This window comes from Mustela nivalis (assembly GCF_964662115.1).
Source record: "Mustela nivalis genome assembly, chromosome: 11".
Lineage (NCBI taxonomy): Eukaryota > Metazoa > Chordata > Mammalia > Carnivora > Mustelidae > Mustela > Mustela nivalis.
Window position 1 is genome coordinate 42,354,905 of NC_139030.1, and position 26,811 is coordinate 42,381,715.

At 37.0% G+C, this 26,811-nt stretch overlaps 1 protein-coding gene across 1 annotated transcript in view; it reads right to left on the reverse strand.

Moving 5' to 3' along the window:
• Positions 1–293: 293 nt before the first annotated feature.
• Positions 294–26,811, reverse strand: part of AGPS (alkylglycerone phosphate synthase) — a 152,266-nt gene continuing 125,748 nt past the window's right edge. The window contains exons 19-20 of the mRNA XM_082689398.1: positions 26,583–26,640; positions 294–5,958 (exon numbers count right to left, since the gene is read on the reverse strand). Of these exons, the coding sequence (XP_082545524.1) occupies positions 5,837–5,958; positions 26,583–26,640 (180 nt within the window). The 3' untranslated portion in view covers positions 294–5,836. The remainder of the gene's footprint in view (positions 5,959–26,582; positions 26,641–26,811) is intronic.

Sequence of the window (26,811 nt, forward strand, 5' to 3'; positions counted from 1 at the left end):
GAGTTGAAATCTTAGTGAGGTAAGTGGTTATTGAAATGTACCAAGTAAGGTTAGGTTCAACAGGTTTGGTCCTCAGTCATTTCAGAGCCCAGAAAACTGTAACCTTCCCTCCAATTCAGGAGCCACAGGCAGGGAGAAGACCAGTGTCTGTACACATGTCCTTCAGTAACAAACAGAGAGGCTACTCATGGATACAGACTACATTCTATCACTCTCTGGCAGCCTAGCATGTAGTTGCTGAAATAAGGTTAAATGGGATCAACGTGAAATAAACAACTTCTATAACAATGAGCGGTTTTGATATTGTTTTATTTCTTCCCAGCACATCTTAAAAATCATACATGGGCATTTGCTTATAGAACAGTACAGTCTAGGAAAAGCAATAAAAGGAGAAATCCAAACATACACCAAAAGCACAGTAGATAGACTATGTTTTGAGCCCTTGTGGAAAACAGTATGGCTCAGTCTGAACTGACAAAGCTGCGTTGAATCTCTCAGAAACTTCCCTTCCCACTACATATCAACATTTAAACTATAAACGTAAAGAGAAGAACTGTTTGTATGCATTAGTTACAGCAATATAATGGCTTACATACAAGAGCTTACCCACATGTAGTTCCCAAAAGATTACTACAGTACTGGCAGGAATATGTACTGCCTTGGAGGAAGACTCAGGATAAGATATTATTCAAGTCAAGTTGTATCAGAGCCAAAGTATTTCACAGGCTTAGCAAAAAGGACAAAAATTAAGAGATATAATCTGCACATATTTCTCGTGAGATTTATCATTGTCCAGGAACAGAAATACTCATTATTCTGAAGGCACCATCACAGAAAAAAAGACTGACACACAATATAAGGAAGAGATCCCCCACCCCAACAGGCCCTGCTCCTCAGGGAGCTGTGTGAGCTAACATCCAAAAGCAAGTAGTGGGTGTCTCAGGGACTGAGTGAATAGGCCACATCCACTAAGCCACATCTTAGGGCTACTAAGTTAGGGCTACTAAGTTGGGACAATAGAAATGAAAATCTAAGAATGAAAGTACATATAAATCCCATCAACTGAACGGATATATGAAGTACAGGTCCACCGTATAACTAGTGAAACAGACTAGAACAGACGATTCAAACCCACACTGTGGAAAGGATTTTCAGTATTTCTACACATAACTACTTAAATCCTGACATATTCTTGAAGAGGAAGAGCCCTGAACTACTAAACAATCTCAGTCTTTAAAGACTTAATTATCCTCTCCCACTCATTTTAAACAATGGCTATTTCATGGAAAAACAAAACAAAACAAAAATCCCAACAAGGCACTGTAAACTTTTGGGGAAATTCCTTACGAGGTCCAAAAAAATAATTATTTATAGAAACTGTATATCAGTATAAGCATTTCATGTTCTTTACGAATATGTGAACAAGATTACTTTAAGTGTTAAACCATAAGTTTCATAGGGTGCTCATATTTTTCATGAAAAACACTGCTAACAATACGATGCCTGAAAAACAGGTATTTGTGCAGCTTAAAGATCCACACTAAAACATTTTTCTTTTCCTTCTCTCTCACCCTTAGATTTGGAAGTTCAGTCTCTGAAAAATGTTCTTAATGATACTTAATGTGTTATTTTTCTTCCTTGTGGAAAAAAAAAAGTTATAAAAAAAATCTCCTTTGGGAACCAAAAAAGAAATCTTTTCATGTTCACAGAACTCAAGTTCCTTCATTCTGTGATGGTTCTTTGGCTTGAGTGTTCCATATATCAGTGGTCCTCACTCAGGTTTATTAAGGAATAATAGAAGAGCATAGTGCTCATTTTCTGAGGATCTTCCTAGGTTCAAATTGGAATGCTTCAGGTTCAAGGGAGACTAAACACCTCCTAGGAATATAACATTGATTTAAAAAATAATTAGTGATAAAATCTAGCTAATTATATTCTAAAGGGGCTTGATTATGCTTCATTAATAAAATTATAAAATTTTGTTTTCGAATCAGTGGAAATATGAAGATGAAAAGCTAAAAATGAAAGAAAAACCCATATGCAAAGAGAACAATGAGCTTCCCACTCCCTTTGAAGAAAACAAAATCTCTTAGACGTGGGTGCATTTTATTAATGATACACATTTCTATAACCTGTTGATGTTACAAGTAGTTTTTACAAATTCCACACTGAAGGCAAACAGTGTGGTTTAGGAAGCAGAAACCCAAGGGTCTTACATCCTTCATAGCAGACAGCATAAAATTCAATAGTTAAAAAAAATCTTTTATATTTTCTGAATTTCAGCATCAATGTATACATTATTTCCTTTTCACGACCCTGAAATGAGTAAGAATTCAATGAATGTATTGACATATGGTTCATTTGGAGCCTTGAGCAAAGCCACACTTCCATACTCGTAAAGCCAAAAGTGATTCTGGATTCTTCAATCCAACACTGGCACTTGGTATTTTTCAGCTTTTCTTCCACCATGAGCTAAGCCCTAATTAAAAGCAAAGTTGCCAAAGATTAAGTGGTAAACGAAAAGCTATTAAAGCTGTCCTTAATGCCTCAGTGTTCCTTAAAATGCAGACACTTCCCATAGCATTCCATTGTGGCTGCTTCAAGCGCCAGCACATCCAGCTTCTGAATCAATCCATGATCAGGAACTGTTTGTGTTCTACATTTATACAGAGTAGATGTTCAACCACACCCAGCCCCATTTGAACAGCTGAGGTTACACGCTTCAGCTTGGGACTACAGGGCTTCTTTGATCAGCTCTGGTTAAGAAGTTGTAGCTAAAAAAGGAAAGAACAAAGAAAAATCTCTGGAGCCAGCATGCAGAAAGGCATTATCAAAAATGTAAGCTAGGACTTAGCAGTTACTAAGAGAATATTCTGAACACCAGGTTTCCTTGCAACCATCTGTATCTGACACACTGATGGAAGCTCATCCTTCACTGCGCTTATGTTTTCCAAAATACATCTATACAACTACATTTAAGAAGGCTTCCAGCTTCATAAGTAGCTCTTAAGTAATAGTACTAAATACATGTAAGCATTTACGATGTAAATTCCCAATTCCTCCCAAGACGAAAGAATTCAATCCTCTTTCTTTGTGGTAAAATGCTGGGCACAATAAACATGTGGCTTCCACAATTCTTACTAAACTAAAAAAGCTCAAGTTACTCAGTATAAGACAAAATTCACTTATGCACTGTATTTTGCACCAAACATTAAGGCATCAGTTTCTCTAAGGGTCAAAAAAAGCCTGTTCATATTGAGTCTTTAGTATTCAATGCCACTTCTGACTAGCAGCAAGTTCCTAGTCCCACTAAAACCTCAACCCAAATGTAACATCAACAAATATTAGAAATATGACTAATTTAAGAAAGACAAGTCAATGTTTACGCTGTACTAAAAACCAAATCGGTTATGAGCTTTTAAAATTTTAAAGAAACTTATTCAAAATGAGTTTAAAAGCCTCACATATACCATATACTCCATGCTTTAACTTTTATGAAACCATTTTCAGATATTCCAGAAATATGAGGCAAGGTTTAAGTGCCTCTGTGCATAATCAAGAACCCAGTTCTCCACAGAAACTAAGTACATTCCGAGGTATCTCTCAGAAGCAGGTGTGAGAAAGTGGGGTACAGGGTTTCTGATTTACTAAATCAGAGTGAAACAGCACTGGCAAGTGTTCATCTGTTTCAAAATCCCTGTAGAAATCATTCCAAGAACAGAATGTAGTCATCACTATAAAATCAAGGTTGGGGAGTCCTGCATACATGGAAGAAGAAAAACAAAGACATAAATCACTAATTATTCCGTAAGGTTCATGTAGAACAGTGAACACAACAATTTTCAGCTGTGACATTTATAGTTTCCTAAAACCAAATACAGATTTCTGAGGTTGCTGAAATCTGAACTCCCTGGGAGAGAATGTTAGAACAATCACGTGCAAAGGAATGGGTCTGCTTATGAATCCGTAAATTTTATTTAAAAAAATTTACTCAGAAACATGTATACACTCCAGTGAGATATTACTACTGTATTAAGTTTTACATTTTGATCACCAGTTAGAGAAATTACCTTCATGAATAGATAGATGCATTTTATAAAGCTGAGATTTTTATAATTCTAGAGGCAAGTGGAATTTCCTCATCAAACATCCAACTATTTCAAATAGCAAGGGCTTTTAAAGCTAAGATCTGCTGGAAATTTTATAATTAAAAATAAATCACCAGTGAAGAGAGGCAGCTTCTAATAAATAAACATTTAGTTTTTGTTGTTAAACTGATTATTTAATTTTGATTTGCTTACAGATTTTAAGTTTATTAGTTTGAGGCCAATTTTATTACAAATTGTTTTATCATTTTGAAGTCTTAAAAATACCATTTTGTCAATTTAAATTTTCACTTTTCTGTTTAAGTATACTTCAGATATAAAAGGTATCAAACTGCCCAAAAATACTTTGGAGCTGTTGCTACATAGACAGACAGCATGTCCTTTTAAAGGATCGTCTGCACTTTGACTTATATTATTTGATCAAATATTAATTTTAAAAAATTATCAAAAGTTAGGTATTGCATTAAGAAAAGAATCCATCCCAAAATGTGAATCATGAACCTTGACAGACAGTGATTCAAAGTAATAATTTTACTTATTTTAATATCCAGGTTTAAATGTAAAAATGTCTGCTAAATGTGATTAACGTTCTCCCTATTATTCAAGAAATATGACATTTCAAACTTTTGATTATGGCATGTGTATTAATATATTTTTTTCAAAATTTAGGTTAAACCAGTAATTCAAAAAGGCGTTAAATCACTATTAAAAACTAAACTGAAACTTTAGTTTTATATGAAAATTTATCATGTTGTTCGGGTTAATTAAAAAAAAATTGTTACTGAAACTTAAAGTTTTCAAATTCAGTAGTTAAATGATAGCTGTGTTTCGTTAGCCAAACGATTCTTTGAACTGGAGATATGAAGTGTAAGGAATCTTCCCTCTTCTGCTCCTGTTGCAGCTTCTTATGCATCTCAGCAACAAGAATGTGAAATCAGAAACATTAGAACTGTTATGCTGATAAAGGCATTCATTTCATGGTAAAACTGTCCTTCAAATACAATGAGTGATAGGTCAGTTTTCTTATACAACATATGATGAAGGAACTAGGATATAACAAGAGATTTTCTCACTTATACACATACAATTCATACCCCAGTAGAAACAGAAACAGAAACAGAATTGTTGTCCCTAACAATAATTTTTAGACTGACTTAAGGTCTAAAACGCTATACTCATTTCAAAGAAAAATGTAGGCCAAGCACCTCACAGAACTGGAGGTATCCTAAGTAACAGGTTGCCTATGTTCTTTCCTGAGTACCCTCCTTAATGGCCTACTCACACTAGAATTTGTAATCACTCCGAACGGAATCCTTCCCTAGATATCTGCTTCCCAGCAACACCCTTTTAAAAAAGAGGCTGGATAAGCCGTGGATGACACCAAAATCTGCCTTTGTTCCCAAGGGGAGGCATCAATACAGAGCAGCTGGCAGCATCTTCCTTTGAAATAACAGCTAGCAGCCTTGTGCTGCCTGACTAAAATTTGAAATGACAACCAGTTGGCGATCAACTGATGCACCTACAAGGAGAGAGATTTAGGAATACCATCTGTCAATCCATAGATTTAGAAACAAAACAAATACAGAATGATTAACAAATTATTTTCAACCAACAAACAAACTTTGCTGAAATACAGTCCATGATATATTTGATTACTGGTATAACCATAGTTGAAGACTTAAAAAAAAAAAAAGAAAAAGTAACTTTTTTTTGTAACAACAGTAATGGATTTATAAAAGGTTTTTGTTTCCAAAGATGTTATTGGGGTCCACATACTCCTTGACAGACTTCAGCATCCCAAAGCCAACATCAGAGATACTTTCCTTTAGCCACTGCTTCCGTAACTTGCCCACTAGAAAAACAAAATAAAAAACGCTTCAGTATACACTATGATGCTGAGAACCAATCAATCTTGTGACCATGAGTGAACAAACACTGTGTGATAAATGCTTTTATTCAAAAATGAGAAATGTTTTGCTTTATTTGATTTATTGAGCCCACCAGACTATCAAGCTCATTAAGCCCAATGTATTCCCAGGGGAAGCCTGAGCTCCACAGTGTCTCCTTTCTCTGTAAACTGTGAAACGGAGATGAAGGAAGCCTGGGCTGAGATCAGGACCCACTTAACAAATAATAAAATGAGAAAAACATGCATTTCAAAAGAACCCACCTCCTGTCTTAACTACCAAAACACGCCAAAGTTTCAGAGAAAATTAACTTAACTAAAGAAAAACATCATCTCCAGATGAATTTATTGGGAATATTATAGCAAAAATGGCAGGATATATACATCCATAAAATACTGTAAAGCTTAAAATAATTAAGGAAATCTGAACCTGTAATGGGTTTAAGAAAAAATTGTGGTTATGAAACTTTCACTTGCATTTTATTTTCATATTGCTTTTAAATAAATTAACATGTTCCCTAATAATGGTTATTTTCTTCCTATTGTTTTTCCAAAATTAAAGATTTTTGGGGGGGGGCACTAAATAAATACCTACTCCATTTAAAACTTAATCTTCTACTTTTATATATTGTATAATGTTCCCCTTTTCTGTTTCCAGCTCTTGCTAATTTAGGAATAATGAAGTAATATGATGATCCACAGCATAAATTATCTTTTTGAGGGCACCCAATGAAAAAACAAACTTTTCTAAGTAGAACTTTTATAAGAAAGGATATGTAAAAAATTTTTGAAATGTTAACTTGCTTTGGCATTAAGAAAAGCAAAGCAATATGCTAATTTCTGTGGCAAAATGGATAAATCTTTTAATTTACAGATAGGCTTATTTGCAGTTAGTACTTTTCAAACATATTATTGAAATAATTGAATTCAAATGGTCATTTTCCACAAATGTTCATTAATGATCCGAAGTCATCAACAGTGATTTAATTGGCCAACTGAAATGGAAACCTTCTTTCATTAAAGTATTCAGCCTGTCATTCTAAAATGCAATCTCATTTATCAGGCTGCAGTGATACACTGTAGCATCTGCCATTTGGAACCTTAAATACCATTTCAGGCTCAACTGAAACCATCTTTGTGTCCAGTTCTCCAGGAAACTATCAAATTGTCATTAAAATTATAGCATGATACATGCTCAGAAAGCAAAGTATTTCTGCTTGACTTCCAGAAATAAAAAAGTTTGCTGGAATTAAGATGGGGGAAAATGAAATAGAGCAGGGAAAAAAATCTTAAATTCAAAAAGAAAAAAACTGTTTAAAAGAACTCTAAAACCAGAAGCCAAACAAAACAGATTCTTATTCATGCAATCTCTACCACCCAAAAGACGTTCTACCGCGTCCTCCTACTAGCTCCCGAAAGGACAACTGACTACAATGCTTTAGCCTTGGTTTTGTCATCTTCAAAGGGATTAGAATCTATGAAGTCTTTCAACTCAAACAGCCTATGATTTTAAGCACTCAAAAAAGTTACAAATCAGTTATTTTCCGATTTGCTCCAAGGGATTAAAAAAAAACAAACAAACACAACTACTTTGTAAGTGATAGAAGTCACATTATTATAAGCTACCCGCACGGAGGCAGCTCAAGGGAGAGGGGTGAAGAGCAGTCAATGTTAGTCTCCGTTATCTGTAATATAGTTTCACTGAATGTGTCCTGTGGTTATGGATGTAATTGTCCTGAAAAGACTGCAAACAACTGCTCCAACAAGATGGAGCACATTAGAACCTCAGCAGGATGCCCAACAGCTAGCTTGTCTGCCTGGTTTTACACCTCTAATAATAATGCAATTCCACAAGGAGTTGAACCATCCTCTGAGAAGCCACCCAACAGCCATTGCATATTTAATGAAGTTGCTCACCAAGCGCTGGAAAACAGAAGGTGCTTGGAGTGCATCATTAGTTCTGTCAGAAGGATAATTTACACATCTATCTTGTCAAATTTTCTATGGTTTATACTTTTACAATAATCAATCTAACATACATTTGATTAGTGAACTAGAAAGTAAAAAAAAAAAAAAAAGGAAAAAGAAAAAAAGCAGTAGAGGCAAAATGGCTGTGGTCCCTCATAAACATATTTAATGAAAGAATTTAACCCCTTGATGGCAGAGGTCTCTGAGCTTCTTCCATCAGTGATAATAGAATTTGATCTAAAGTCAGAAATCATGGCCTATAAAATTAAAGTGACCAGGAATCTTTTTAGTTTTGCTTACAATTAGGTCAGCTATACTGTAGGATAAGTGTACAGACAATCAGCCTTCTAAGACTTTAAGATGATTAGTAGAAATAGTCTTCATAAAATGCTACCAAAGAACATTTGGTAGTTTTCACAGATGAATCAATAAGTGAAAATAACACCAAAATACCAAAGACCAGGGGTGCCTGGGTGGCTCAGTGGGTTGAAGCCTCTGCCTTCAGCTCAGGTCATGATCTCAGGGTCCTGGGATCAAGCCCCACATCGGGCTCTCTGCTCAGTGGGGAGCCTGCTTCCTCCTCTCTCTCTCTGTCTGCCTGCGTCTCTCCCTACTTGTGATCTGTCTGTCAAATAAATAAATAAAAATCTAAAAAAAAAAAAACAAAAACAAAACCCAAAGGCCATAATCTACACTTCAAAGTAGAAGACTTTTATTCTAGAGCTAAACAACAACACTAATAATGTCCTTTGTACAATCCTTACCTGCACTGCATTTAGTCATTTAGAAATTAGTTGACTGTACTGGTCTGGATACGTTTAACACACAAGTACACAAATACATGTGTGCTTAAACATTTGCAGAGCTCATTTCAGAAATGGAGGAAACGACACTCTGTTCTTTATGTAGCATGCCATATTGGAGGAAGGGAGAATGGATAAGAATAGCAAATAACAGGCAGCCGAAGACTATTTCAGCATTCCTTGTGTGTATTCACACGTTATTCATGACAAGACATTTATGTACATTCTTACCACATGAAGTTTATGCTTCTTTCTGAACCTGGGTTATTCATGACTACTGACTCAACTATGTGTATTTGACTTCTGATTTTCCAGAAGTATAAACCTAGTCTAAGAGCTAAGACTAGAGCTTGTACTCCACAACTCACAATTATCCTATTGATGCCCAAAGTCTAAAGCCAGGTATTTAAGAGCCTTAGATATCTTTTTAAAAATGCAAAAATTTGGGTGCCTGGGTGGTTCAGTCGGTTAAGCATCTGCCTTCAGCTCAGGTCATAATCTCAGGGTCCTGGGACCCAGCCCCACATTGGCCTCCTATGCTTAGTGGGAAGTCTGCTTGTCCCTCTCCCTCTACCCCTCCCCCTGGTCATTCTCTCTCTCCCTCTCAAAAAAATAAAATCTTAAAAAAAAAAAAAGATACAAAAAATACAGACCAGCTAAATGCTGAACGTTATCAAAACAAAGAGGAAAATTCTTTTTCCACTCAAATTAAAGTGGAATTCACCTTTTTACAACTTAATATCTAATTATGTGTATACAGATTGGATAAGACAAGTATTTTATGTTCCTCCACAATATACAGTATATTTTTTAAAAATTACTTTTGGGGGGCGCCTGGGTGGCTCAGTAGGTTAAGCCGCTGCCTTTGGCTCAGGTCATGATCTCAGAGTCCTGGGATTGAGTCCCACATCGGGCTCTCTGCTCGGTGGGGAGCCTGCTTCTCTCTCTCTCTCTCTCTCTCTCTGCCTGCCTCTCAACCTACCTGTGATCTCTCTCTGTCAAATAAATAAATAAAATCTTTAAAAAAAAAAATTACTTTTGGAACAGAGGAAATGGAAGCCTTTAGGGACAGTATTTGAAATCACAAGTTCAACAATCCCTTCTGGATGCTTAAGCTCCAAGAAAGAATGTTGTGGTATGATTGACCAAACATGTATGAGGAACACGGAAGTGCCGGGTGTGAAAAATGAAAAATCTACATGGTAGCCAGCCTAGTCACTAAAAATTATCTGAAACTACTCTTTGTGGTCTAAGGGACTGAAGGCTTTGCAGAAGCTACCAAATAGTCCTGTCTGTTTTTTCCTAAGATTTTATTTATTTGATAGAGAGAGAGATCACAAGTAGGCAGAGAGGCAGGTGGGGGGGGGGCAGGCTCCCTGCTGAGCAGAGAGCCTGATGTGGGGCTCGATCCCAGGACCCTGAGATCATGACCTGAGCCAAAGGCAGAGGCTTACCCCACTGAGCCACCCAGGTACCCCATCCCAAATAGTCCTGTTTTAAAAAGGATAAATCTTTAAAAAAAGGGGGGGGGGACAAATCTGGGGTCTGCTGTCCAGAGTTCTTTTTAGTTAAATTAAAAACTTTTTGAATTATGAATCTGATTATAGGATTGCAAAGATTACATGCTTATTTAAAAAACAGATTATGAAACAGACTGTACATTTCGAAGATTACCAAAGCTAAAGCTCAGAAGTAGAACTTAGCCACAGCTAAAAGCACCTAACCATTACTACATAACAACTATATTTTGAAAGTTCTAGTTTGAGCATCCTGCATATCACTTTAGCACTACTCTATAGGTCAGATGTTAAAGAGAAAATTTCGACTCAGGTGCTTGTTATGAGTGATCTGAGCATTTACTTTGTATTTCAAGTTTTAATTAATCCAACCAAACTACTGGTGGATTATGTAAGGAATCAGTGCTGGAATATCAGTGCTGAAATCAGCCCAACAACTTCACGCCATTTGTGGTTCTGGCCCCATGAAACTTATTAGGTACTGGTAAGAAGAGACAACCTCCACTCTGAGGTGATATGACTGCAAAGATGCTTCTTCAGAGCAAGGGTTTCAACATGGAAAGAGGATGCACTTGTCCATGCATTCGTGCTACACAGCACATTTTTGTATGTGTTTGGTTCCGGTAGAGGTACATGCTGAATGTTAGCCAAAAGATCTCCAATTGAGGGATGCTAACATCCAGACTTTAAAGGCACATGAAATGGGACTAGGCCTATCCAAGAGTTTAGTTTAGTGCTTTGTGGATACTCAAGTCATGTTTCCATTTCTTTTTCAGATATTCGACTTATTTTCTACTAATGAAATTTCCGATATTGAGATGACAAACGCATGGATATAACAGGCTTTCATAAAGCAATTAAAATCTAATAGGATTTTTCTTTCATTAAATATTTAAAATGTCAATTTTTTTCATGCTCAGATTTCATCTGTGCAGTTCACACAATAGCTCGAAGATCTTACTGATCCTTGAATAGGTTTTTAGAGATTATGAAATAGAATAAAAGTCTGAATTTCTACGGCCAATAACAGATCACAGGAGATCTGTCTTCAGAATATAAACAAGTGATAATTCTGTTAGACTTCCCCCACAGAGGGCTTGACACACTTGAAATTTAAACCCAAGTTGTCAATTAATACCTATACAATGGAGTAAAAAGCATGTGAACAGGTGAAATAACATGAAATACATAAGGGCAGAAAAAAAATAGAAAATTTCATATGCTCCTTGAAGACTAGGGCCATGTTTTATTCATTTTTGTGGCTCTGTGGTAGAACAGTATATGTCACACAGAATACAATGTTAGTAGACATAAAAAATAAATATTGAACCACAGTTATCTGTAAGTCTGTTAGATTAGGAGCAGAAATTCAAGTATCTAGGGAAAGCTATCTGAGTTTCCTTAATTTCCTTTGCTTCTATTTGCCTTGTACTTCCTATTTCTGGCGTTCTTTCTTGGATATAAGCAGAGCTATTTATTTTATAGTAGCTAAAACAAGAGGTCAATCAAAGAACCTAAAGCTCTTTCCTTCAAATCGCTAGAGCTCTTTGGACTCTATCAGTGGTTCTTAATGGAGGCAATTCTGCCCTCCAAGAGACATTTTTGGTTGTCCTATCTGGGATGATGTTACCAGCATCTAATGGACAGAGGCCAGGGATGCTGCTAAACATCTTAAACGCCCTTAACAGTCTCCACAACAAAGCACTATCTGCAGTGCCAAAATGAAGAAATCCTGGACTATGTGCTTTCAAGGGGCTCTCTTAGAAGCCCAAACAGTTTCCATAAGGGTAACATACTCTCACTGTGACAATCAACTGGATTAAGGTGAACTTACTATGAATTTGAGGCTACTGACCAAACTGAAATTCTGGAGAAAGGATAAACGGAAGTTACATTTTAGAACATCAACCACTGATGACAAATGCTACTTTATCTTATCTATCTACCTACCTTTTTATTTACTTATTTAAAGATTTTTATTTACTTATTTCACAGAGAGAGATCACAAGTAGGCAGAGAGTCAGGCAGAGAGAGAGGAGGAAGCAGGCTCACCACTGAGCAGAGGGTCCAATGTGGGGCTCGATCCCAGGACCCTGAGATCATGACCTGAGCTGAAGGCAGATGCTTTAATCCACTGAGGCACCCAGGCGCCCAGACAAATGTTACTTTATTTCATAAAAGTTAACTGCTGGAGAGGAGTCAAGAAGGCAGAGAAGTAGCAGGCTTTAGATAGCTTATCTAAAGATTGCAAACACCTACAAATCCAACGGGAGATCGAAGAGAAGAAGAACAGCAATTCTAGAAACAGAAAATCAACCACTTTCTGAAAGGTAGGACTGGCGGAGAAGTGAATCCAAAGTGACGGGAAGATAGACCATGGGGGGAGGGGCCGGCTCCCGGCCAGGCAGCAGAGCAATGGAGCATTAAATCAGGACTTTTAAAAGTCTCTTCCGCTGAGGGACATCGCTCCAGAGGCTAAACCAGGGTGAAGCCCACACGGGGTCAGTGTGGCTTCAGGTCCCGCAGGGTCACAGAAGGATCGGGGTATCTGAGTGTCGCAGAGCTTGCGGGTATTAGAACGGGGAAGCCAGCCACAGAGACAGAGCCAGGGTGCGAGCTCTCAGCTCGGGGTTACCTTGAACCAGTCGCAGGCTCGGTGAGCTCGGAGTGTGGTCAGAGGCCAGGGAGATAGGAGCAATTGCGCGCTATTCTCTGAGGGCGCACTGAGGAGTGGGGCCACGAGCTCTTGGCTCCTCCAGGCTGGAAACTGGGAGGCCGCCATTTTTCATTCCCATCCTCCGGAACTCTACAGAAAGTGTTCAGGGAACAAAAGCTCCCAAAAGTGAACCCGAGCTGATTACTCAGCCCGGCCCCCAGTAAGGGCGGTGCAATTCCGCCTGGGGCAAAGACACATGCAAATCACTACAACAGGCCCCTCCCCCAGAAGATCAATAAGAAATCCAACCAGGACCAAGTTCACCTACCAAGGAGTGCAAGTTCAATACCAAGAAGAGCAGCAGAATTCCAGAGGAGGAGAAAGCAAAGCACGGAACTCATGACTTTCTTCCCATGATTCTTTAGTCTTGCAGTTAATTTAATTTTTTTTTCAATTTTTTTTCTTCTTCTGTTAAATTTTTTTTAACTTTTACCCTTTTCTTTTTTAATGTTTTTAAACTAGTTTATCTAATATATATATATTTTTTCTTTTTTATATTTTTTCATTGTTTTCTTTTTTTAATTGTTTCTCTCTCTCTCTCTCTCTCTCTCTCTCTCTCTTTTTTTCCTGAACCTCTTTTTATCCCCTTTCTCCCCACCATGATTTGGGATCTCTTCTGATTTGGTTAAAGTATATTTTCCTGGGGTCTTTGTCACCCTTTTAGTATTCTACTTGCTCCTTCATATACTCTTATCTGGACAAAATGACAAGGCAGAAAAATTCACCACAAAAAAAAAAGAACAAGAGGCAGTACCGAAGGCTAGGAAGCTAATTAATACAGACATTGGTAATATGTCAGATCTAGAGTTCAGAAAGACGATTTTCAGGGTTCTAGCCGGGCTCGAAAAAGGCATGGAAGACATTTGAGAAACTCTCTCGGGAGATATAAAAGCCCTTTCTGGAGAAATATAAGAACTAAAATCTAACCAAGTTGAAATCAAAAAAGCTATTAATGAGGTACAATAAAAAATGGAGGGTCTCACTGCTAGGATAAATGAGGCAGAAGAAAGAATTAGCGATATAGAAGACCAAATGACAGAGAATAAAGAAGCTGAGCAAAAGAGGGACAAACAGCTAATGGACCACGAGGGAAGAATTCAAGAGATAAGTGACACCATAAAACGAAACAACATTAGAATAACTGGGATTCCAGAAGAAGAAGAAAGAGAGAGGGGAGCAGAAGGTCTATCAGAGAGAATTATTGTAGAGAATTAACCTAATATGGCAAAGGGAACAAGCATCAAAATCCAGGAGGTGCAGAGAACCCCCCTCAAAATCAACAAGGAGAGGTCCACACCCCGTCACCTAATAATAAAATTTATAAGGCTCAGTGACAAAGAGAAAATCCTGAAAGCAGTCCAGGAAAAGAAGTCTGTAACATACAATGGTAAAAATATTAGATTGGCAGCAGATTTATCCACAGAGACCTGGCAGGCCAGAAAGAGCTGGCATGATATATTCAGAGCACTAAAAGAGAACAACATGCAGCTAAGAATACTATATCCAGCTAGGCTATCATTGAAAATAGAAGGAGAGATAAAAAGCTTCCAGGACAAACAAAAACTGAAAGAATTTGTGAACACCAAACCAGCTCCACAGGAAATACCGAAAGGGGTCCTCTAAGCAAAAAGAGAGCCTAAAAGTCGTAGATCAGAAAGGAACAGAGACAATATACAGTAATAGTCACCTTACAGGCAATACAATGGCACTAAATTCATATCTCTCAATAGTTACCCTGAATGTTAATGGGCTAAAAGCCCCAATCAAAAGACACAGGGTATCAGAATGGATAAAAAAACAAAAGCCATCTATATGTTGCCTACAAGAAACTCATTTAGACCCGAAGACACCTCCAGATTTAAAGTGAGGGGGTGGAAAACAATTTACCATGCTAATGGACATCAGAAGAAAGCAGGGGTGGCAATCCTTATATCAAATCAATTAGATTTTAAGCCAAAGACGCTAATAAGAGATGAGGAAGGACACTATATTATACTCAAAGGATCTGTCCAACAAGAAGATCTAACAATTTTAAATATCTATGCCCCCAACGTGGCATCAGCCAACTATATAAACCAATTAAAAACAAAATCAAAGAAACACATCAACAATAATACAATAATAGTAGGGGACTTTAACACTCCCCTCACTGAAATGGACAGATCATCCAAGCAAAAAGATCAACAAGGAAATAAAAGGTTTAAAATACACACTGGACCAGATGGACATCACAAATGTATTCAGAACATTTCATCCCAAAGCAAGAGAATACACATTCTTCTCTGGTGCACATGGAACATTCTCCAGAATAGATCACATCCTGGGTCCTAAATCAGGTCTCAACCGGTATCAAAAGATTGGGATCATTCCCTGCATATTTTCAGACCACAATGCTCTGAAGCTAGAACTCAATCACAAGAGGAAATCTGGAAAGAACCCAAAACAGGGGGACTAAACAGCATCCTTTTAAAGAATGAATGGGTCAACCAGGAAATTAAAGAAGAATTGAAAAAATTCATGGAAACAAATGATAATGAAAACACAACGGTTCAAAATCTGTGGGACACAGCAAAGGCAGTCCTGAGAGGAAAATATATAGCGATACAAGCCTTTCTCAAGAAACAAGAAAGGTCTCAAGTACACAACCTAACCCTACAACTAAAGGAGATGGAGAAATAACAAGAAAGAAAGCCAAAATCCAGCAAGAGAAGAGAAATGTTAAAGATCAGAGCAGAAATCAATGAAATAGAAACCAAAAAAAACAATAGAACAAATCAATGAAACTAGGAGCTGGTTCATTGAAAGAATTAATAAGATTGAAAAACCCCTGGCCAGAGTTATCAAAAAGAAAAGAGAAAGGACCCAAATAAATAAAATCATGAGTGAAAGAGGAGAGATCACAACTAACACCAAAGAAATACAAACAATTATAAGAACATACTATGAGCAACTCTACACCAACAAATTTGACAATCTGGAAGAAATGGATGCACTCCTAGAGACATATAAACTACCAAAACTGAACCAGGAGGAAACAGAAAACCTAAACAGACCCATAACCTGTAAGGAGATTGAAACAGTCATCAAAAATCTCCAAACAAACAAAAGCCCAGGGTCAGACGGCCTCCCAGGGGAATTCTACCAAACATTTAAAGAAGAGCTAATTCCTATTCTCCTGAAACTGTTCTAAAAAATATAAATAGAAGGAAAACTTCCAAACTCATTTTATGAGGCCAGCATCACCTTGATCCCAAAACCAGACAAGGATCCCATCAAAAAAGAGAACTACAGACCAATATCCTTGATGAACACAGATGAGAAAATTCTCACCAAAATACTAGCCAATAGGATTCAACAGTACATTAAAAGGATTATTCACGACCAAGTGGGATTTATTCCAGGGCTGCAAGGTTGGTCCAACATGTGCAAATCAATCAATGTGATATAACACATTAATAAAAGAAAGAACAAGAACCGTATGATACTCTCAATAGATGCTGAAAAAGCATTTGACAAAGTACAACATCCCTTCCTGATCAAAACTCTTCAAAGTGTAGGGATAGAGGGCACATACCTCAATATTATCAAAGCCATCTATGAAAAACCCACCACAAATATCATTCTCATTGGAGAAAAACTGAAAGCTTTTCCTCTAAGGTCAGGAACATGGCAAGGATGTCCGTTATCACCACTGCTGTTCACCATAGTACTAGAAGTCCTAGCCTCAGCAATCAGACAACAAAAAGAAATTAAAGGCATCCAAATTGGCAAAGACGAAGTCAAACTATCACTCTTTGCAGATGATATGATACTATATGTGGAAATCCCAAAAGACTCCACTCCAAAACTGCTAGAACTTGTATAGGAATTCAGTAAAGTGTCAGGGTATAAAATCAATGCACAGAAGTCAGTTGCATTTCTCATCACCAACAAGACAGAAGAAAGAGAAATTAAGGAGTCAATCCCATTTATAATTGCACGCAAAACTATAAGATACCTAGGAATAAACCTAACCAAAGAGGCCCAGAATCTATACTCAGAAAACTATAAAGTACTCATGAAAGAAATTGAGGAAGACACAAAGAAATGGAAAAATGTTCCATGCTCCTGGATTGGAAAAACAAATATTGTGAAAATGTCTATGCTACCTAAAGCAATCTACACGTTTAATGCAATTCTTATCAAAATACCATCCATTTTTTTCAAATAAATGGAACAAATAATCCTAAAATTTATATGGAACCAGAAAAGACCTCGAATAGCCAAAGGAATATTGAAAAAGAAAGCCAAAGTTGGTGGCATTACAATTCTGGACTTCAAGCTCTATTACAAAGCTGTCATCATCAAGACAGCATGGTACTGGCACAAAACAGACCCACAGATCAATGGAACAAAATAGAGAGCCCAGAAATAGACCCTCAACTCTATGGTCAGCTAATCTTTGACAAAGCAGGAAAGAATGTCCAATGAAAAAAAGACAGCCTCTTTAATAAACAGTGTTGGGAAAACTGGACAGCCACATGCAGAAAAATGAAATTGGACCATTTCTTTACACCACACACGAAAACAGACTCAAAATGGATGAAGGACCTCAATGTGAGAAAGGAATCCATCAAAATCCTTGAGGAGAACACAGGCAGCAACCTCTTCGACCTCAGCCGCAGCAACGTCTTCCTAGGAATATCGCCAAAGGCAAGGGAAGCAAGGGCAAAAGTGAACTATTGGGATTTCATCAAGATCAAAAGCTTTTGCACAGCAAAGGAAACAGTTAACAAAACCAAGAGGCAACTGAAAGAATGGGAGAAGATATCTGCAAACGACATATCAGATAAAGGACTAGTGTCCAAAATCTATAAAGAACTTAGCAAACTCAACACCCAAAGAACAAATAATCCAATCAAGAAATGGGCAGAAGACATGAACAGACATTTCTGCAAAGAAGACATCCAGATGACCAACAGACACGTGAAAAAGTGCTCCACATCACTTGGCATCAGGGAAATACAAATCAAAACCACAATGAGATACCACCTCACACCAATCAGAATGGCTAAAATTAACAAGTCAGGAAATGACAGATGCTGGTGAGGATGGGAGAAAGGGGACCCCTCCTACACTGTTGGTGGGAATGCAAGCTGGTGCAACCCCTCTGGAAAACAGCATGGAGATTCCTCAAAAAGTTGAAAATAGAACTACCCTATGACCTAGCAATTGCACTACTGTAGTGATCCAAAGGGGCACAGGCACCCGAATGTTTATAGCAGCAATGTCTACAATAGCCAAACTATGGAAAGAACCTAGATGTCAACAGCTGAATGGATAAAGATGTGATATATATACACAATGGAGTACTATGCAGCCATCAAAAGAAATGAAATCTTGCCATTTGTGACGACGTGGATGGAACTAGAGAGTATCATACTTAGTGAAATAAGTCAATCGGAGAAAGACAGCTATCATATGATCTCCCTGATATGAGGAAGCGGAGATGCAACATGGGGGGTTAAGGGGGTAGGAGAAGAATAAATGAAACAAGATGGGATTGGGAGGGAGACAAACCATAAGTGACTCTTAATTTCACAGAACAAACTGAGGGTTGCTGGGGGGAGGGGGCTTGAGAGAGGGGGGTGGGGTTATGGACATTGGGGAGGGTATGTGCTATGGTGAGTGCTGTTAAGTGTGTATACCTGGTGATTCACAGACCTGTACCCCTGGGGATAAAAATATATGTTTATATTTAAAAAAAAAAAGTTAACTCCTAAAATCGTGAATTTAATATCTATTGAAAAAAAACCTGTAAGTCATTTTTTGTGCCATTTTCCTACCCAATGCATGAATATATATATACATGAAATAAAGCTTAACAGCACTATCTGATACAATTCTCTTATGATGATACAATGTTCTTTATCTGCACTATTCGGCATCATTGCTCCTACCCACATGTGGGTATGAGCATTTGAAGTATAGCTAGTGCAAGTGAGAAAATGAATTTTTAATTTAATTTTTTAAAAAGATTTTTAAAATTATTTGAGAGAACACAAGCAGCAGGGAGAAGCAGAGGGAGAGGCAGCTGAGCAAACAGCCTCACTCACGGCTCAATGCCAGGATCATGTCCTAAGCTGAAGGCAGACACTCAACTGACTGAGCCACCCAGACACCCCGTGCATTTTTACTCTTAATTAATTTTTTTTTAAAGGCAGAGAGGTAAGGCAGGGGCAGAGGAAGAGAGAGAATCTTAAGCAGGCTCCATGCCCCTTGCAGAGCCTGACAGAGGCTCAATCTCACAACCATGAGATCTTAACTTGAGCCAAAAATCAAGAGGTGGCTGCTTAATGGACTTAGCCACCCAGGTGCCCCTAATTTTAATTGATTTAAATTTAAATAGCCCAACGTAGCTTAGTGGGTTTCATATTAGACAATACATAACAACACTTTAAAAAAATTTCAACTAACATCACTTTTAATAGATTCACATCTGAAAATATCTATATGTTTTTTTTCTGTTATACATTTTTAAAATTTAAAATCTATTAACTAACATATAGTGTATTATTAGTTTCAGAGGTTGAGTTTAGTGATTCATCAGTTGCATATAACAATCAGTGTTCATTACATCACGTGCCCTCCTTAATGCCCATCACCCAGTCACCCCATCCCCCACCAACCTCCCCTCCAGCAACGGTCAGTTTGTTTCCTGTAGTTAAGAGTCCCTTATGGTTTATCTTCTCTGATTTTATCCTAATTTATTTTTCCTTCCCTTCCTCTACATTCATATGTTTTTTTTTTTCTTAAATTCCACAGGTAAGTGAAGTCATATGATAAGTCTTTCTCTGACTGCTTATTTTGCTTAGCATAATGTCCTCTAGTTCCACCAGCTTCACTGCAAATGGTAAGATTTCATTTTTTTTGATGGCTGAGTAGTATCCCACTACACACACACACACACACACACACACACCCTATATCTTCTTTATCCATTCCTCTGTCGATGGACATCTGGGCTCTTTCCACAGTCTGGTTATTATGGACATTGCTGCTAAAACACTGGAGTGCATGTGCCCCTTCAAATCACAACATTTGTATCCTTTGGGTAAATACTTCGTAGTCCAACTGCTGGGTCACAGGGTAGTCCTATTTTTAACTTTTCGAAGAACTTCCATACTGTTTCCCAGAGTGGTTGCACCAGTTTGCATTCCCACCAACAGTGTAAGAGGGTTCCCATCTCTCTGCATCCTCATCAACATCTTTTGGGTGTTAATTTTAGCCATTCTGATGGCTGTGGAGTGGGATCTCATTTGATTTGCATGTCCCTGATGAGCATTTGAAAATATCTATTAGAATTAACTGTTTATCTCATGAAACTACAAAAATTAATCATTCTCTAACAATCTAATAAAGTAGTACAGACATTCAGACTAACAAACATCTTACTTAGAAGAGTCTTGGATATAAAATTTCTGGGATCTCTTTAGAGGTCCAAAGAGAAATATTGGTATCGAGGCCATCTATTCTAGGATGGTGATAGACCTGAGGGTGTAAGCTACAACAGGCAGCTTCTGGAATTGTATACATGGAAAGGCACAGGGATCAATACAACCTTTACAATAGATTTTCAGTCAGTTCTCAAATCGGTTTGTCCTATGATACAGCTGTAATAATTAAATGTTCAGTGAAATTATGGGTAAAATTGGCTGGTTTTGAACTCTATTTACAACATTACTTCAGTGGAAAAATATTAGTTTTGTGAGAAAAAGCCAGTCACAAAGAAGGAACCAAAAGAAAAAAAATTAAAGGACAAAACTTTCTGCCATATTATGGTAATCTGATAATCAATACTGGAAAAGCTATACTCATCTGGTAGGCATCAAAAGATCAAAATCACAACCAGGATACTGATATTGATATAGTCAAGATACAGAACAATTCCATCACGACAAGGATACCAGTGTTTTCTGTTCTACAGTCACCCCTTCCCCACAACCGACCCCTGGAAACTGTTAATCTGTTCTCTATTTCTGTAATTCAGTCACTTCAAAAATGTCATAGAAATAGAATTGTATTGTATGTAATCTTTGGGGATTGGCTTTCTTTTACTCATCATAATTCCCTGGAGAATTACCCAAGTTGTTGCATGCACTGATAGTTGGTTCCTTCATATTGCTGAGGAATTGTCATGGTATGGATGTACCAAACCACTAGCTGAAGGACATCTACACTGTTTCTAGCTTGGGACTATATATTGGGTAAAGCTGCTCTAAATACTCACGCAGAAGTTTTTGTGTGAGCCTAAGAGTTTAATACCCTGCTATACAATCCCCTGGTATACATAAGAGTATAATTGTTGGGTTAAATGCTAGTTGCATGTTTGATTTTATAAAAAAACTGCCAAAGTGTCTATAGAGTGGCTATACCACTTCACATCCCTTCCACCAATGTATTATTGATCTAGTTTATTAATATCTCACCAGCATTTGATATTGTCACTATTTTTAAATTTTAGCTTTCTGATATGTGTATAGTGATTTCCCTTGTGGCTTTAATTTGCATTTTCCTAATAGCTAATGATGTTGAGCCTCTTTTCATGTGATTATTTACCACCTATATATCCTCTTTAGTGAAATTCTTTGTATCTTTTGCCCACTTTCTAATTGGATTGTTTGCATCTTACTCTTGAATTCTGAGAATTTTTTTTTTAAGATTTTATTTATTTATTTGACAGACAGAGATCACAAGTAGGCAAAGAGGCAGGCAGAGAGAGGGGAAGGGAAGCAGGCTCCCTGCTGAGCAGAGAGCCCGATGAGGGGCTTGATCACAGGACCCTGGGATCATGACCTGAGCCAAATGCAGAGGCTTTAACCCACTAAGCCACCCAGGAGCCCTGAGAATTCTTTATATATGATAGACATAGGTCTTTTGTTGGACATGTGGTTTGCATGTTTTTTCTACCACTCTGTAGCTCAACTTTTCATCCACTTATCAGAGTCTTCCACAGAGCAAACATTTTTAATTTTGATGAGATCCAATTTATCAACTCTTCCTTTAAAGGACTAAACTTTTGGCGACCAGCTTAAGAACTCTTTGGCTAACTCTAGACCCTGAAGATTTTTTTCTTGTTTTCTTCTAAAAGCTTTATTATTTTATGTTTCATATTTAAGTCTGTTATCTATTTTGAGTTAATTTTGGTATATGATATTGAAATTCAGGTCAAGATTCTTTTTTTGGCTTATGGATGTCCACTTACTACAGGACCATTTGTTGAAAAACTATATACTTCCTCTACTGGGTTACTTCTGTATTGTTATCAAAATCAACTGGACATACTTATGGGTGGGGGGACTTTTCTATTCTGTTCTACTGACGATGTTTCTCTCTCTCTTCCAACAGCACAGTCCTGATTTTACTAGAGCTACAATATTAAGACTTGAAATCAGGTAGATAGATTCCTATGATTTTAGTCTTCTTTTTCATAATTGTTTTTCCCAAGTGTTTTGGCTATCTAGTTCCTTTGTCTTGCCATATACATTTTAGAATAATCTTTAATGTACCTACTAAAAATTTTGCTGAAATTTTTATAGGAATCACATTGAACAAATTCGTAAATCTGGAAATGGCTGTCTTCACTACGTCAAGTTTTCAACCAATCCATGAACACGGTCTCTCCATTTATTTGTCTTCTTTGATTTTTTTCATCAACGTGCTATAATTCTCAGAATACTGATCCTGTATATATTTTGTTAGATGTATGCCTAAGTATGTACAAATTTTGTTAGATTTATGTTCACTTCATTTTCTTTGAAGCAACTGGAAATGGCATTGTATTTTAAATTTTGGTTTCTCTATCTTTGTTCTTAATATTAGAAACGTGATTGATTTTTATGTATGCTCTTAAATTCTGCATATCTTGTTTTTATAGATTCTTTGGGATTGTCTACATAGACAATTATGGCACCTATTAATAGCAAGAATTTTATTTCTTCCTTTCCAATATGTATGTCTTTTATTTCACACTACGGTTTTAACAAAGGGCTTTGAAGCCAATCTTTTGCTCATTCTTTTGAGTCGTCTCTTTTTTTACTTTTTTAAAGTTTCTGATACTACTGGATTCTGTTAAGACCACAAACAAACAAACAAAACCTTGGAGCAGCTGCCCCACAGTTATTCTCTGAACAATAGGAAATAATTTTGGCTAGGTAAAAACACCAATATTTAAACTAAGACTGGTTTTATTTAATCAAAGAATTATACTTCCTGACAAGGACTTAGGTATAATATTAGGTAAAAACTTAAGTCATAAATTAAAATTAAGGACATGGCTGGTAAAAACTCTTTAAACTGACCAGCTCGTCAGTTATAAAAACAAGCACTATGAAGATTAAGTTAAGCAGGCTTTATATTTCCTATAGCCCCCAGTTCCAGACTACATCTGTTTTCTTTGATACACAAAACCAGAGTTAAAATAGCTCCATTTATCACAGCATGATTGTAGGCAGACAAATCAGCCTGTCTGTTTCCAGATAGTGAAAGCAACCGTTATTAATCACAATTACAGGCCAAACCCTCTAAGAGAAATTGCATCAATATTCTTCCAACCGCCAGCCCTTCTACTCTTGAACTCAAAAATGGTACTGAGAATGTCGTGACACTGCCTGAAGGTCAGTAAATAAAGATGACACTATGAGGTCAACTTGAGTTTTAAGTTCAGGATGCAAATTAAGGAAAATCTTTTCTTCACATAAAAAGAAGTGATCTCTCAAAAGCTCTGTCATTAGTTAAGTTTTAGCAGGACAATTAAACCTATTCAATTTCAAATTTATCTAGAAAGATTTCTGTTTTATGAAACTATACTGAACAGCAGAGGATATTTGACATTTATAAATTAGATGATTAACTTTTAAGCAGGAGGCATTTATGAGAGTAGACATTTTTGTATAGCATATTTTGTAGCCAAGAGTGTGAAGGAAATTTCTTTCATACAGATTATAAGAGAACTTCCTATAGAATGAGACCAACTGCAGGTTACAACTGAAAATATGTTAGGACAATTGTTGTATCCTATACCTTAAATGTATGAATGTATCCCTTTCATATAAACTGTAATCCTTTCTTCAACAGTTAAGAATATAAACCAGAGTTTCCATTTGGAATTGTCTATTGCTATTTTTTTAAGCCACTGGGGTTTTTTTTTTGTTTTTTTTTTTTTTTTAAGTGCCTACTATATGCACGGCACCTTAGATGCTTTACATATCAAATGTAACTCTTATAATAATTGTATTTTAAGTTATTATTTTAAATGTATTAATATACACGGTAGGTACTATTAATTCTATTTCAGAAGAGAACACCAGCTCAGAGAAGTTATTTCCTTAAGGTCACCAGCTAGTTCAGTGCAAGAACCAGGAGTCAAATACAGATTTGATACCAATGTCTATGTTCTTTCGCCTTGTTTATAAGCCTCCCAACCTTTTATTTGCTTTAAGACAAAGTTTGAACGGAACCTTATGTACATAATGCATCTATGGAAGAATACTAAAATGGCTGCTGTTATACAGTTGTAGAGAAATGTACCTTATTTTACCCTACTTTTCTACTGAATAACTGGCTCTAATATATTTTCTCAGAAATATTATGGAATGAGGTGCCTGGGTGGCTCAGTGGGTTAAGCCTCTGCCTTCGGCTCAGGTCATGATCTCAGGGTCCTTGGATGGAGCCCCCGCATCAGGCTCTCTGCTCAGTGGGGAGCCTGCTTCCCCCTCTCCCTCTGCCTGCCTCTCTGCCTACTTGTGATCTCACTCTGTTAAATAAATAAATAAAATCTTAAAAAAAAAAAAAGAAATATTATGGAATAAACTGAGTCTTTTCATCATTAAACATGACCCCATATTCAAACAAGGCCTGACCATTAAATATTTGAAGATAAATTAGCAATGAGACTATAGCCATTTTAATATGAATGACTCAGAGCTATCTGCGAATTTGCAAAACTGCTCCAAATTCTGTGAGCACTTGGGCACTTAGCCACTCACTTAACATATTCATTGAGCATCTACTATACAGAAGAGCCAGTAGTCACTGTTTTAGGGACTGGAAAACACAGTGATGAACAAGATAAAGTCAGTAACCTCACTGAACTTATTCAAATGAGGAACACAGAAACTAAGCAAAAGAACAGGGAGGATACCTCTGACATTTTTATCAGAGAACTAAACGATGGGAAAGTGAGCCATGAAAATATCTGGGGGAAAAACAAGAGAATGGAAGAACATCAGAAAAAAAAAGAAAAGAAACAGCAAAAGCCTTGCAGGCTTTTAAGATTTAAGGAAATCTGGGGATTTCCCCTTTGCAGGGGAAAGGGGGCTGGTATGTCTGAAGAATAGCAAAAAAGCCAATGTTACTAGAGTAAAAAAGTAGGAAGAGATGTGGACGTAGAGACAGAAACATTTATATCCTTGAAGGTCCTGATAAGGAGTTTGGATTTTATTTTTAGTGTGAGGAGAAAGCACTGAATTTTGGGAAAAGATTACTCTGGCAGCAACAGAAATGACAGTAAGGGATCAAGAGTGGCAGTAGACAGACCAGCTAACATGCTACTGCAGAAGTCTCTGCAGAAAGAAAGTAATTTGAACTAGAATGCCCTGGTGGTGATGCTTCCTGGTAGCTGAGAATCATCAGCATATCTTTAAGTCCTGGGACTGAGGTCATCACCATCTGAGTCAACAGAGAAGAACAAACTGGCTCAGTGAGGAGTCCTGGAGGACACTCCAATATTTAAAAGTTTAGAAGAGGGCAAGCTGGCAAAGGGAAAGCATCTTCATTTTACCAGCACATATGAAATATACTTTGTATTTAGGCTTACCTAGTTTCTTTTTCTAAGCACTTGAGGAAACCAGGTAGTTTAGAGTTTTTTCTATGCAGCTATAATTTTTGAGCACACAGAAAACAAAAATATGAGAAATACAATAAAAATAAGATTTCTATTTAAATGAGGCAGAATCTTAATAAATACATAATCAAACCTAGCTACATTCAAGTTCAAGTCAATAATTTCTAAAAATAAATCATTTCATCAAACTTGGGAATCTTTAACAAATAAAGACCTATGGGCCTAGAACCTGAAAATGGAAATAAATTACTGAAGTTTTATTGCAACATGATCTGACCAGTATTTATTTTGTTACCTGATACTGACAACATGTTAAAAACCTAGTCAGGAAGTAAAAAAGCAATCCGAAAGTCAAACTGATTTACATGTAAGAGCTCAGAAAACAATAAATATCTATGATACAGAAATTAAAATGTTGACTCATTTCTGTTTTAACATCTAAAGCATGGCCAAGTAATTAATTTGTGTCTAAATTAGAGAAAAAGGATTTTATACTTTAAAAGAAGAACACTAATGTTTAATATTTCGTCTGTGGATTACCACCACAACTCTAGGCTACCTCAATGACAGACATACAAATTCTCAAGAAATATCAGGTGCCCTCAAATTACATACTGTTATGGCTCTCCCCAGCACTTTATCAAACCAATTATTTTTAACAGTAGGAATATTAGAAATTCTACCTCCATGGTGATGCGACAGGCTCCCTCCATTAGCAAGGATTTCTTCTCTAGCAGCTGCCTGTATTTGGAAACAACACAACAAACAGTTGCTACTTAGGTTTCACTTTGCAGGGAAAGAGTAAAACCCAGCTCCCAAAGGAGGCACATACTTCCTGGGTTAAATAACAAACTGGAAGCCTAATTTTTCTTTCTCTTGGGTTACCTACATTTAACCCAATTAAACAATTAA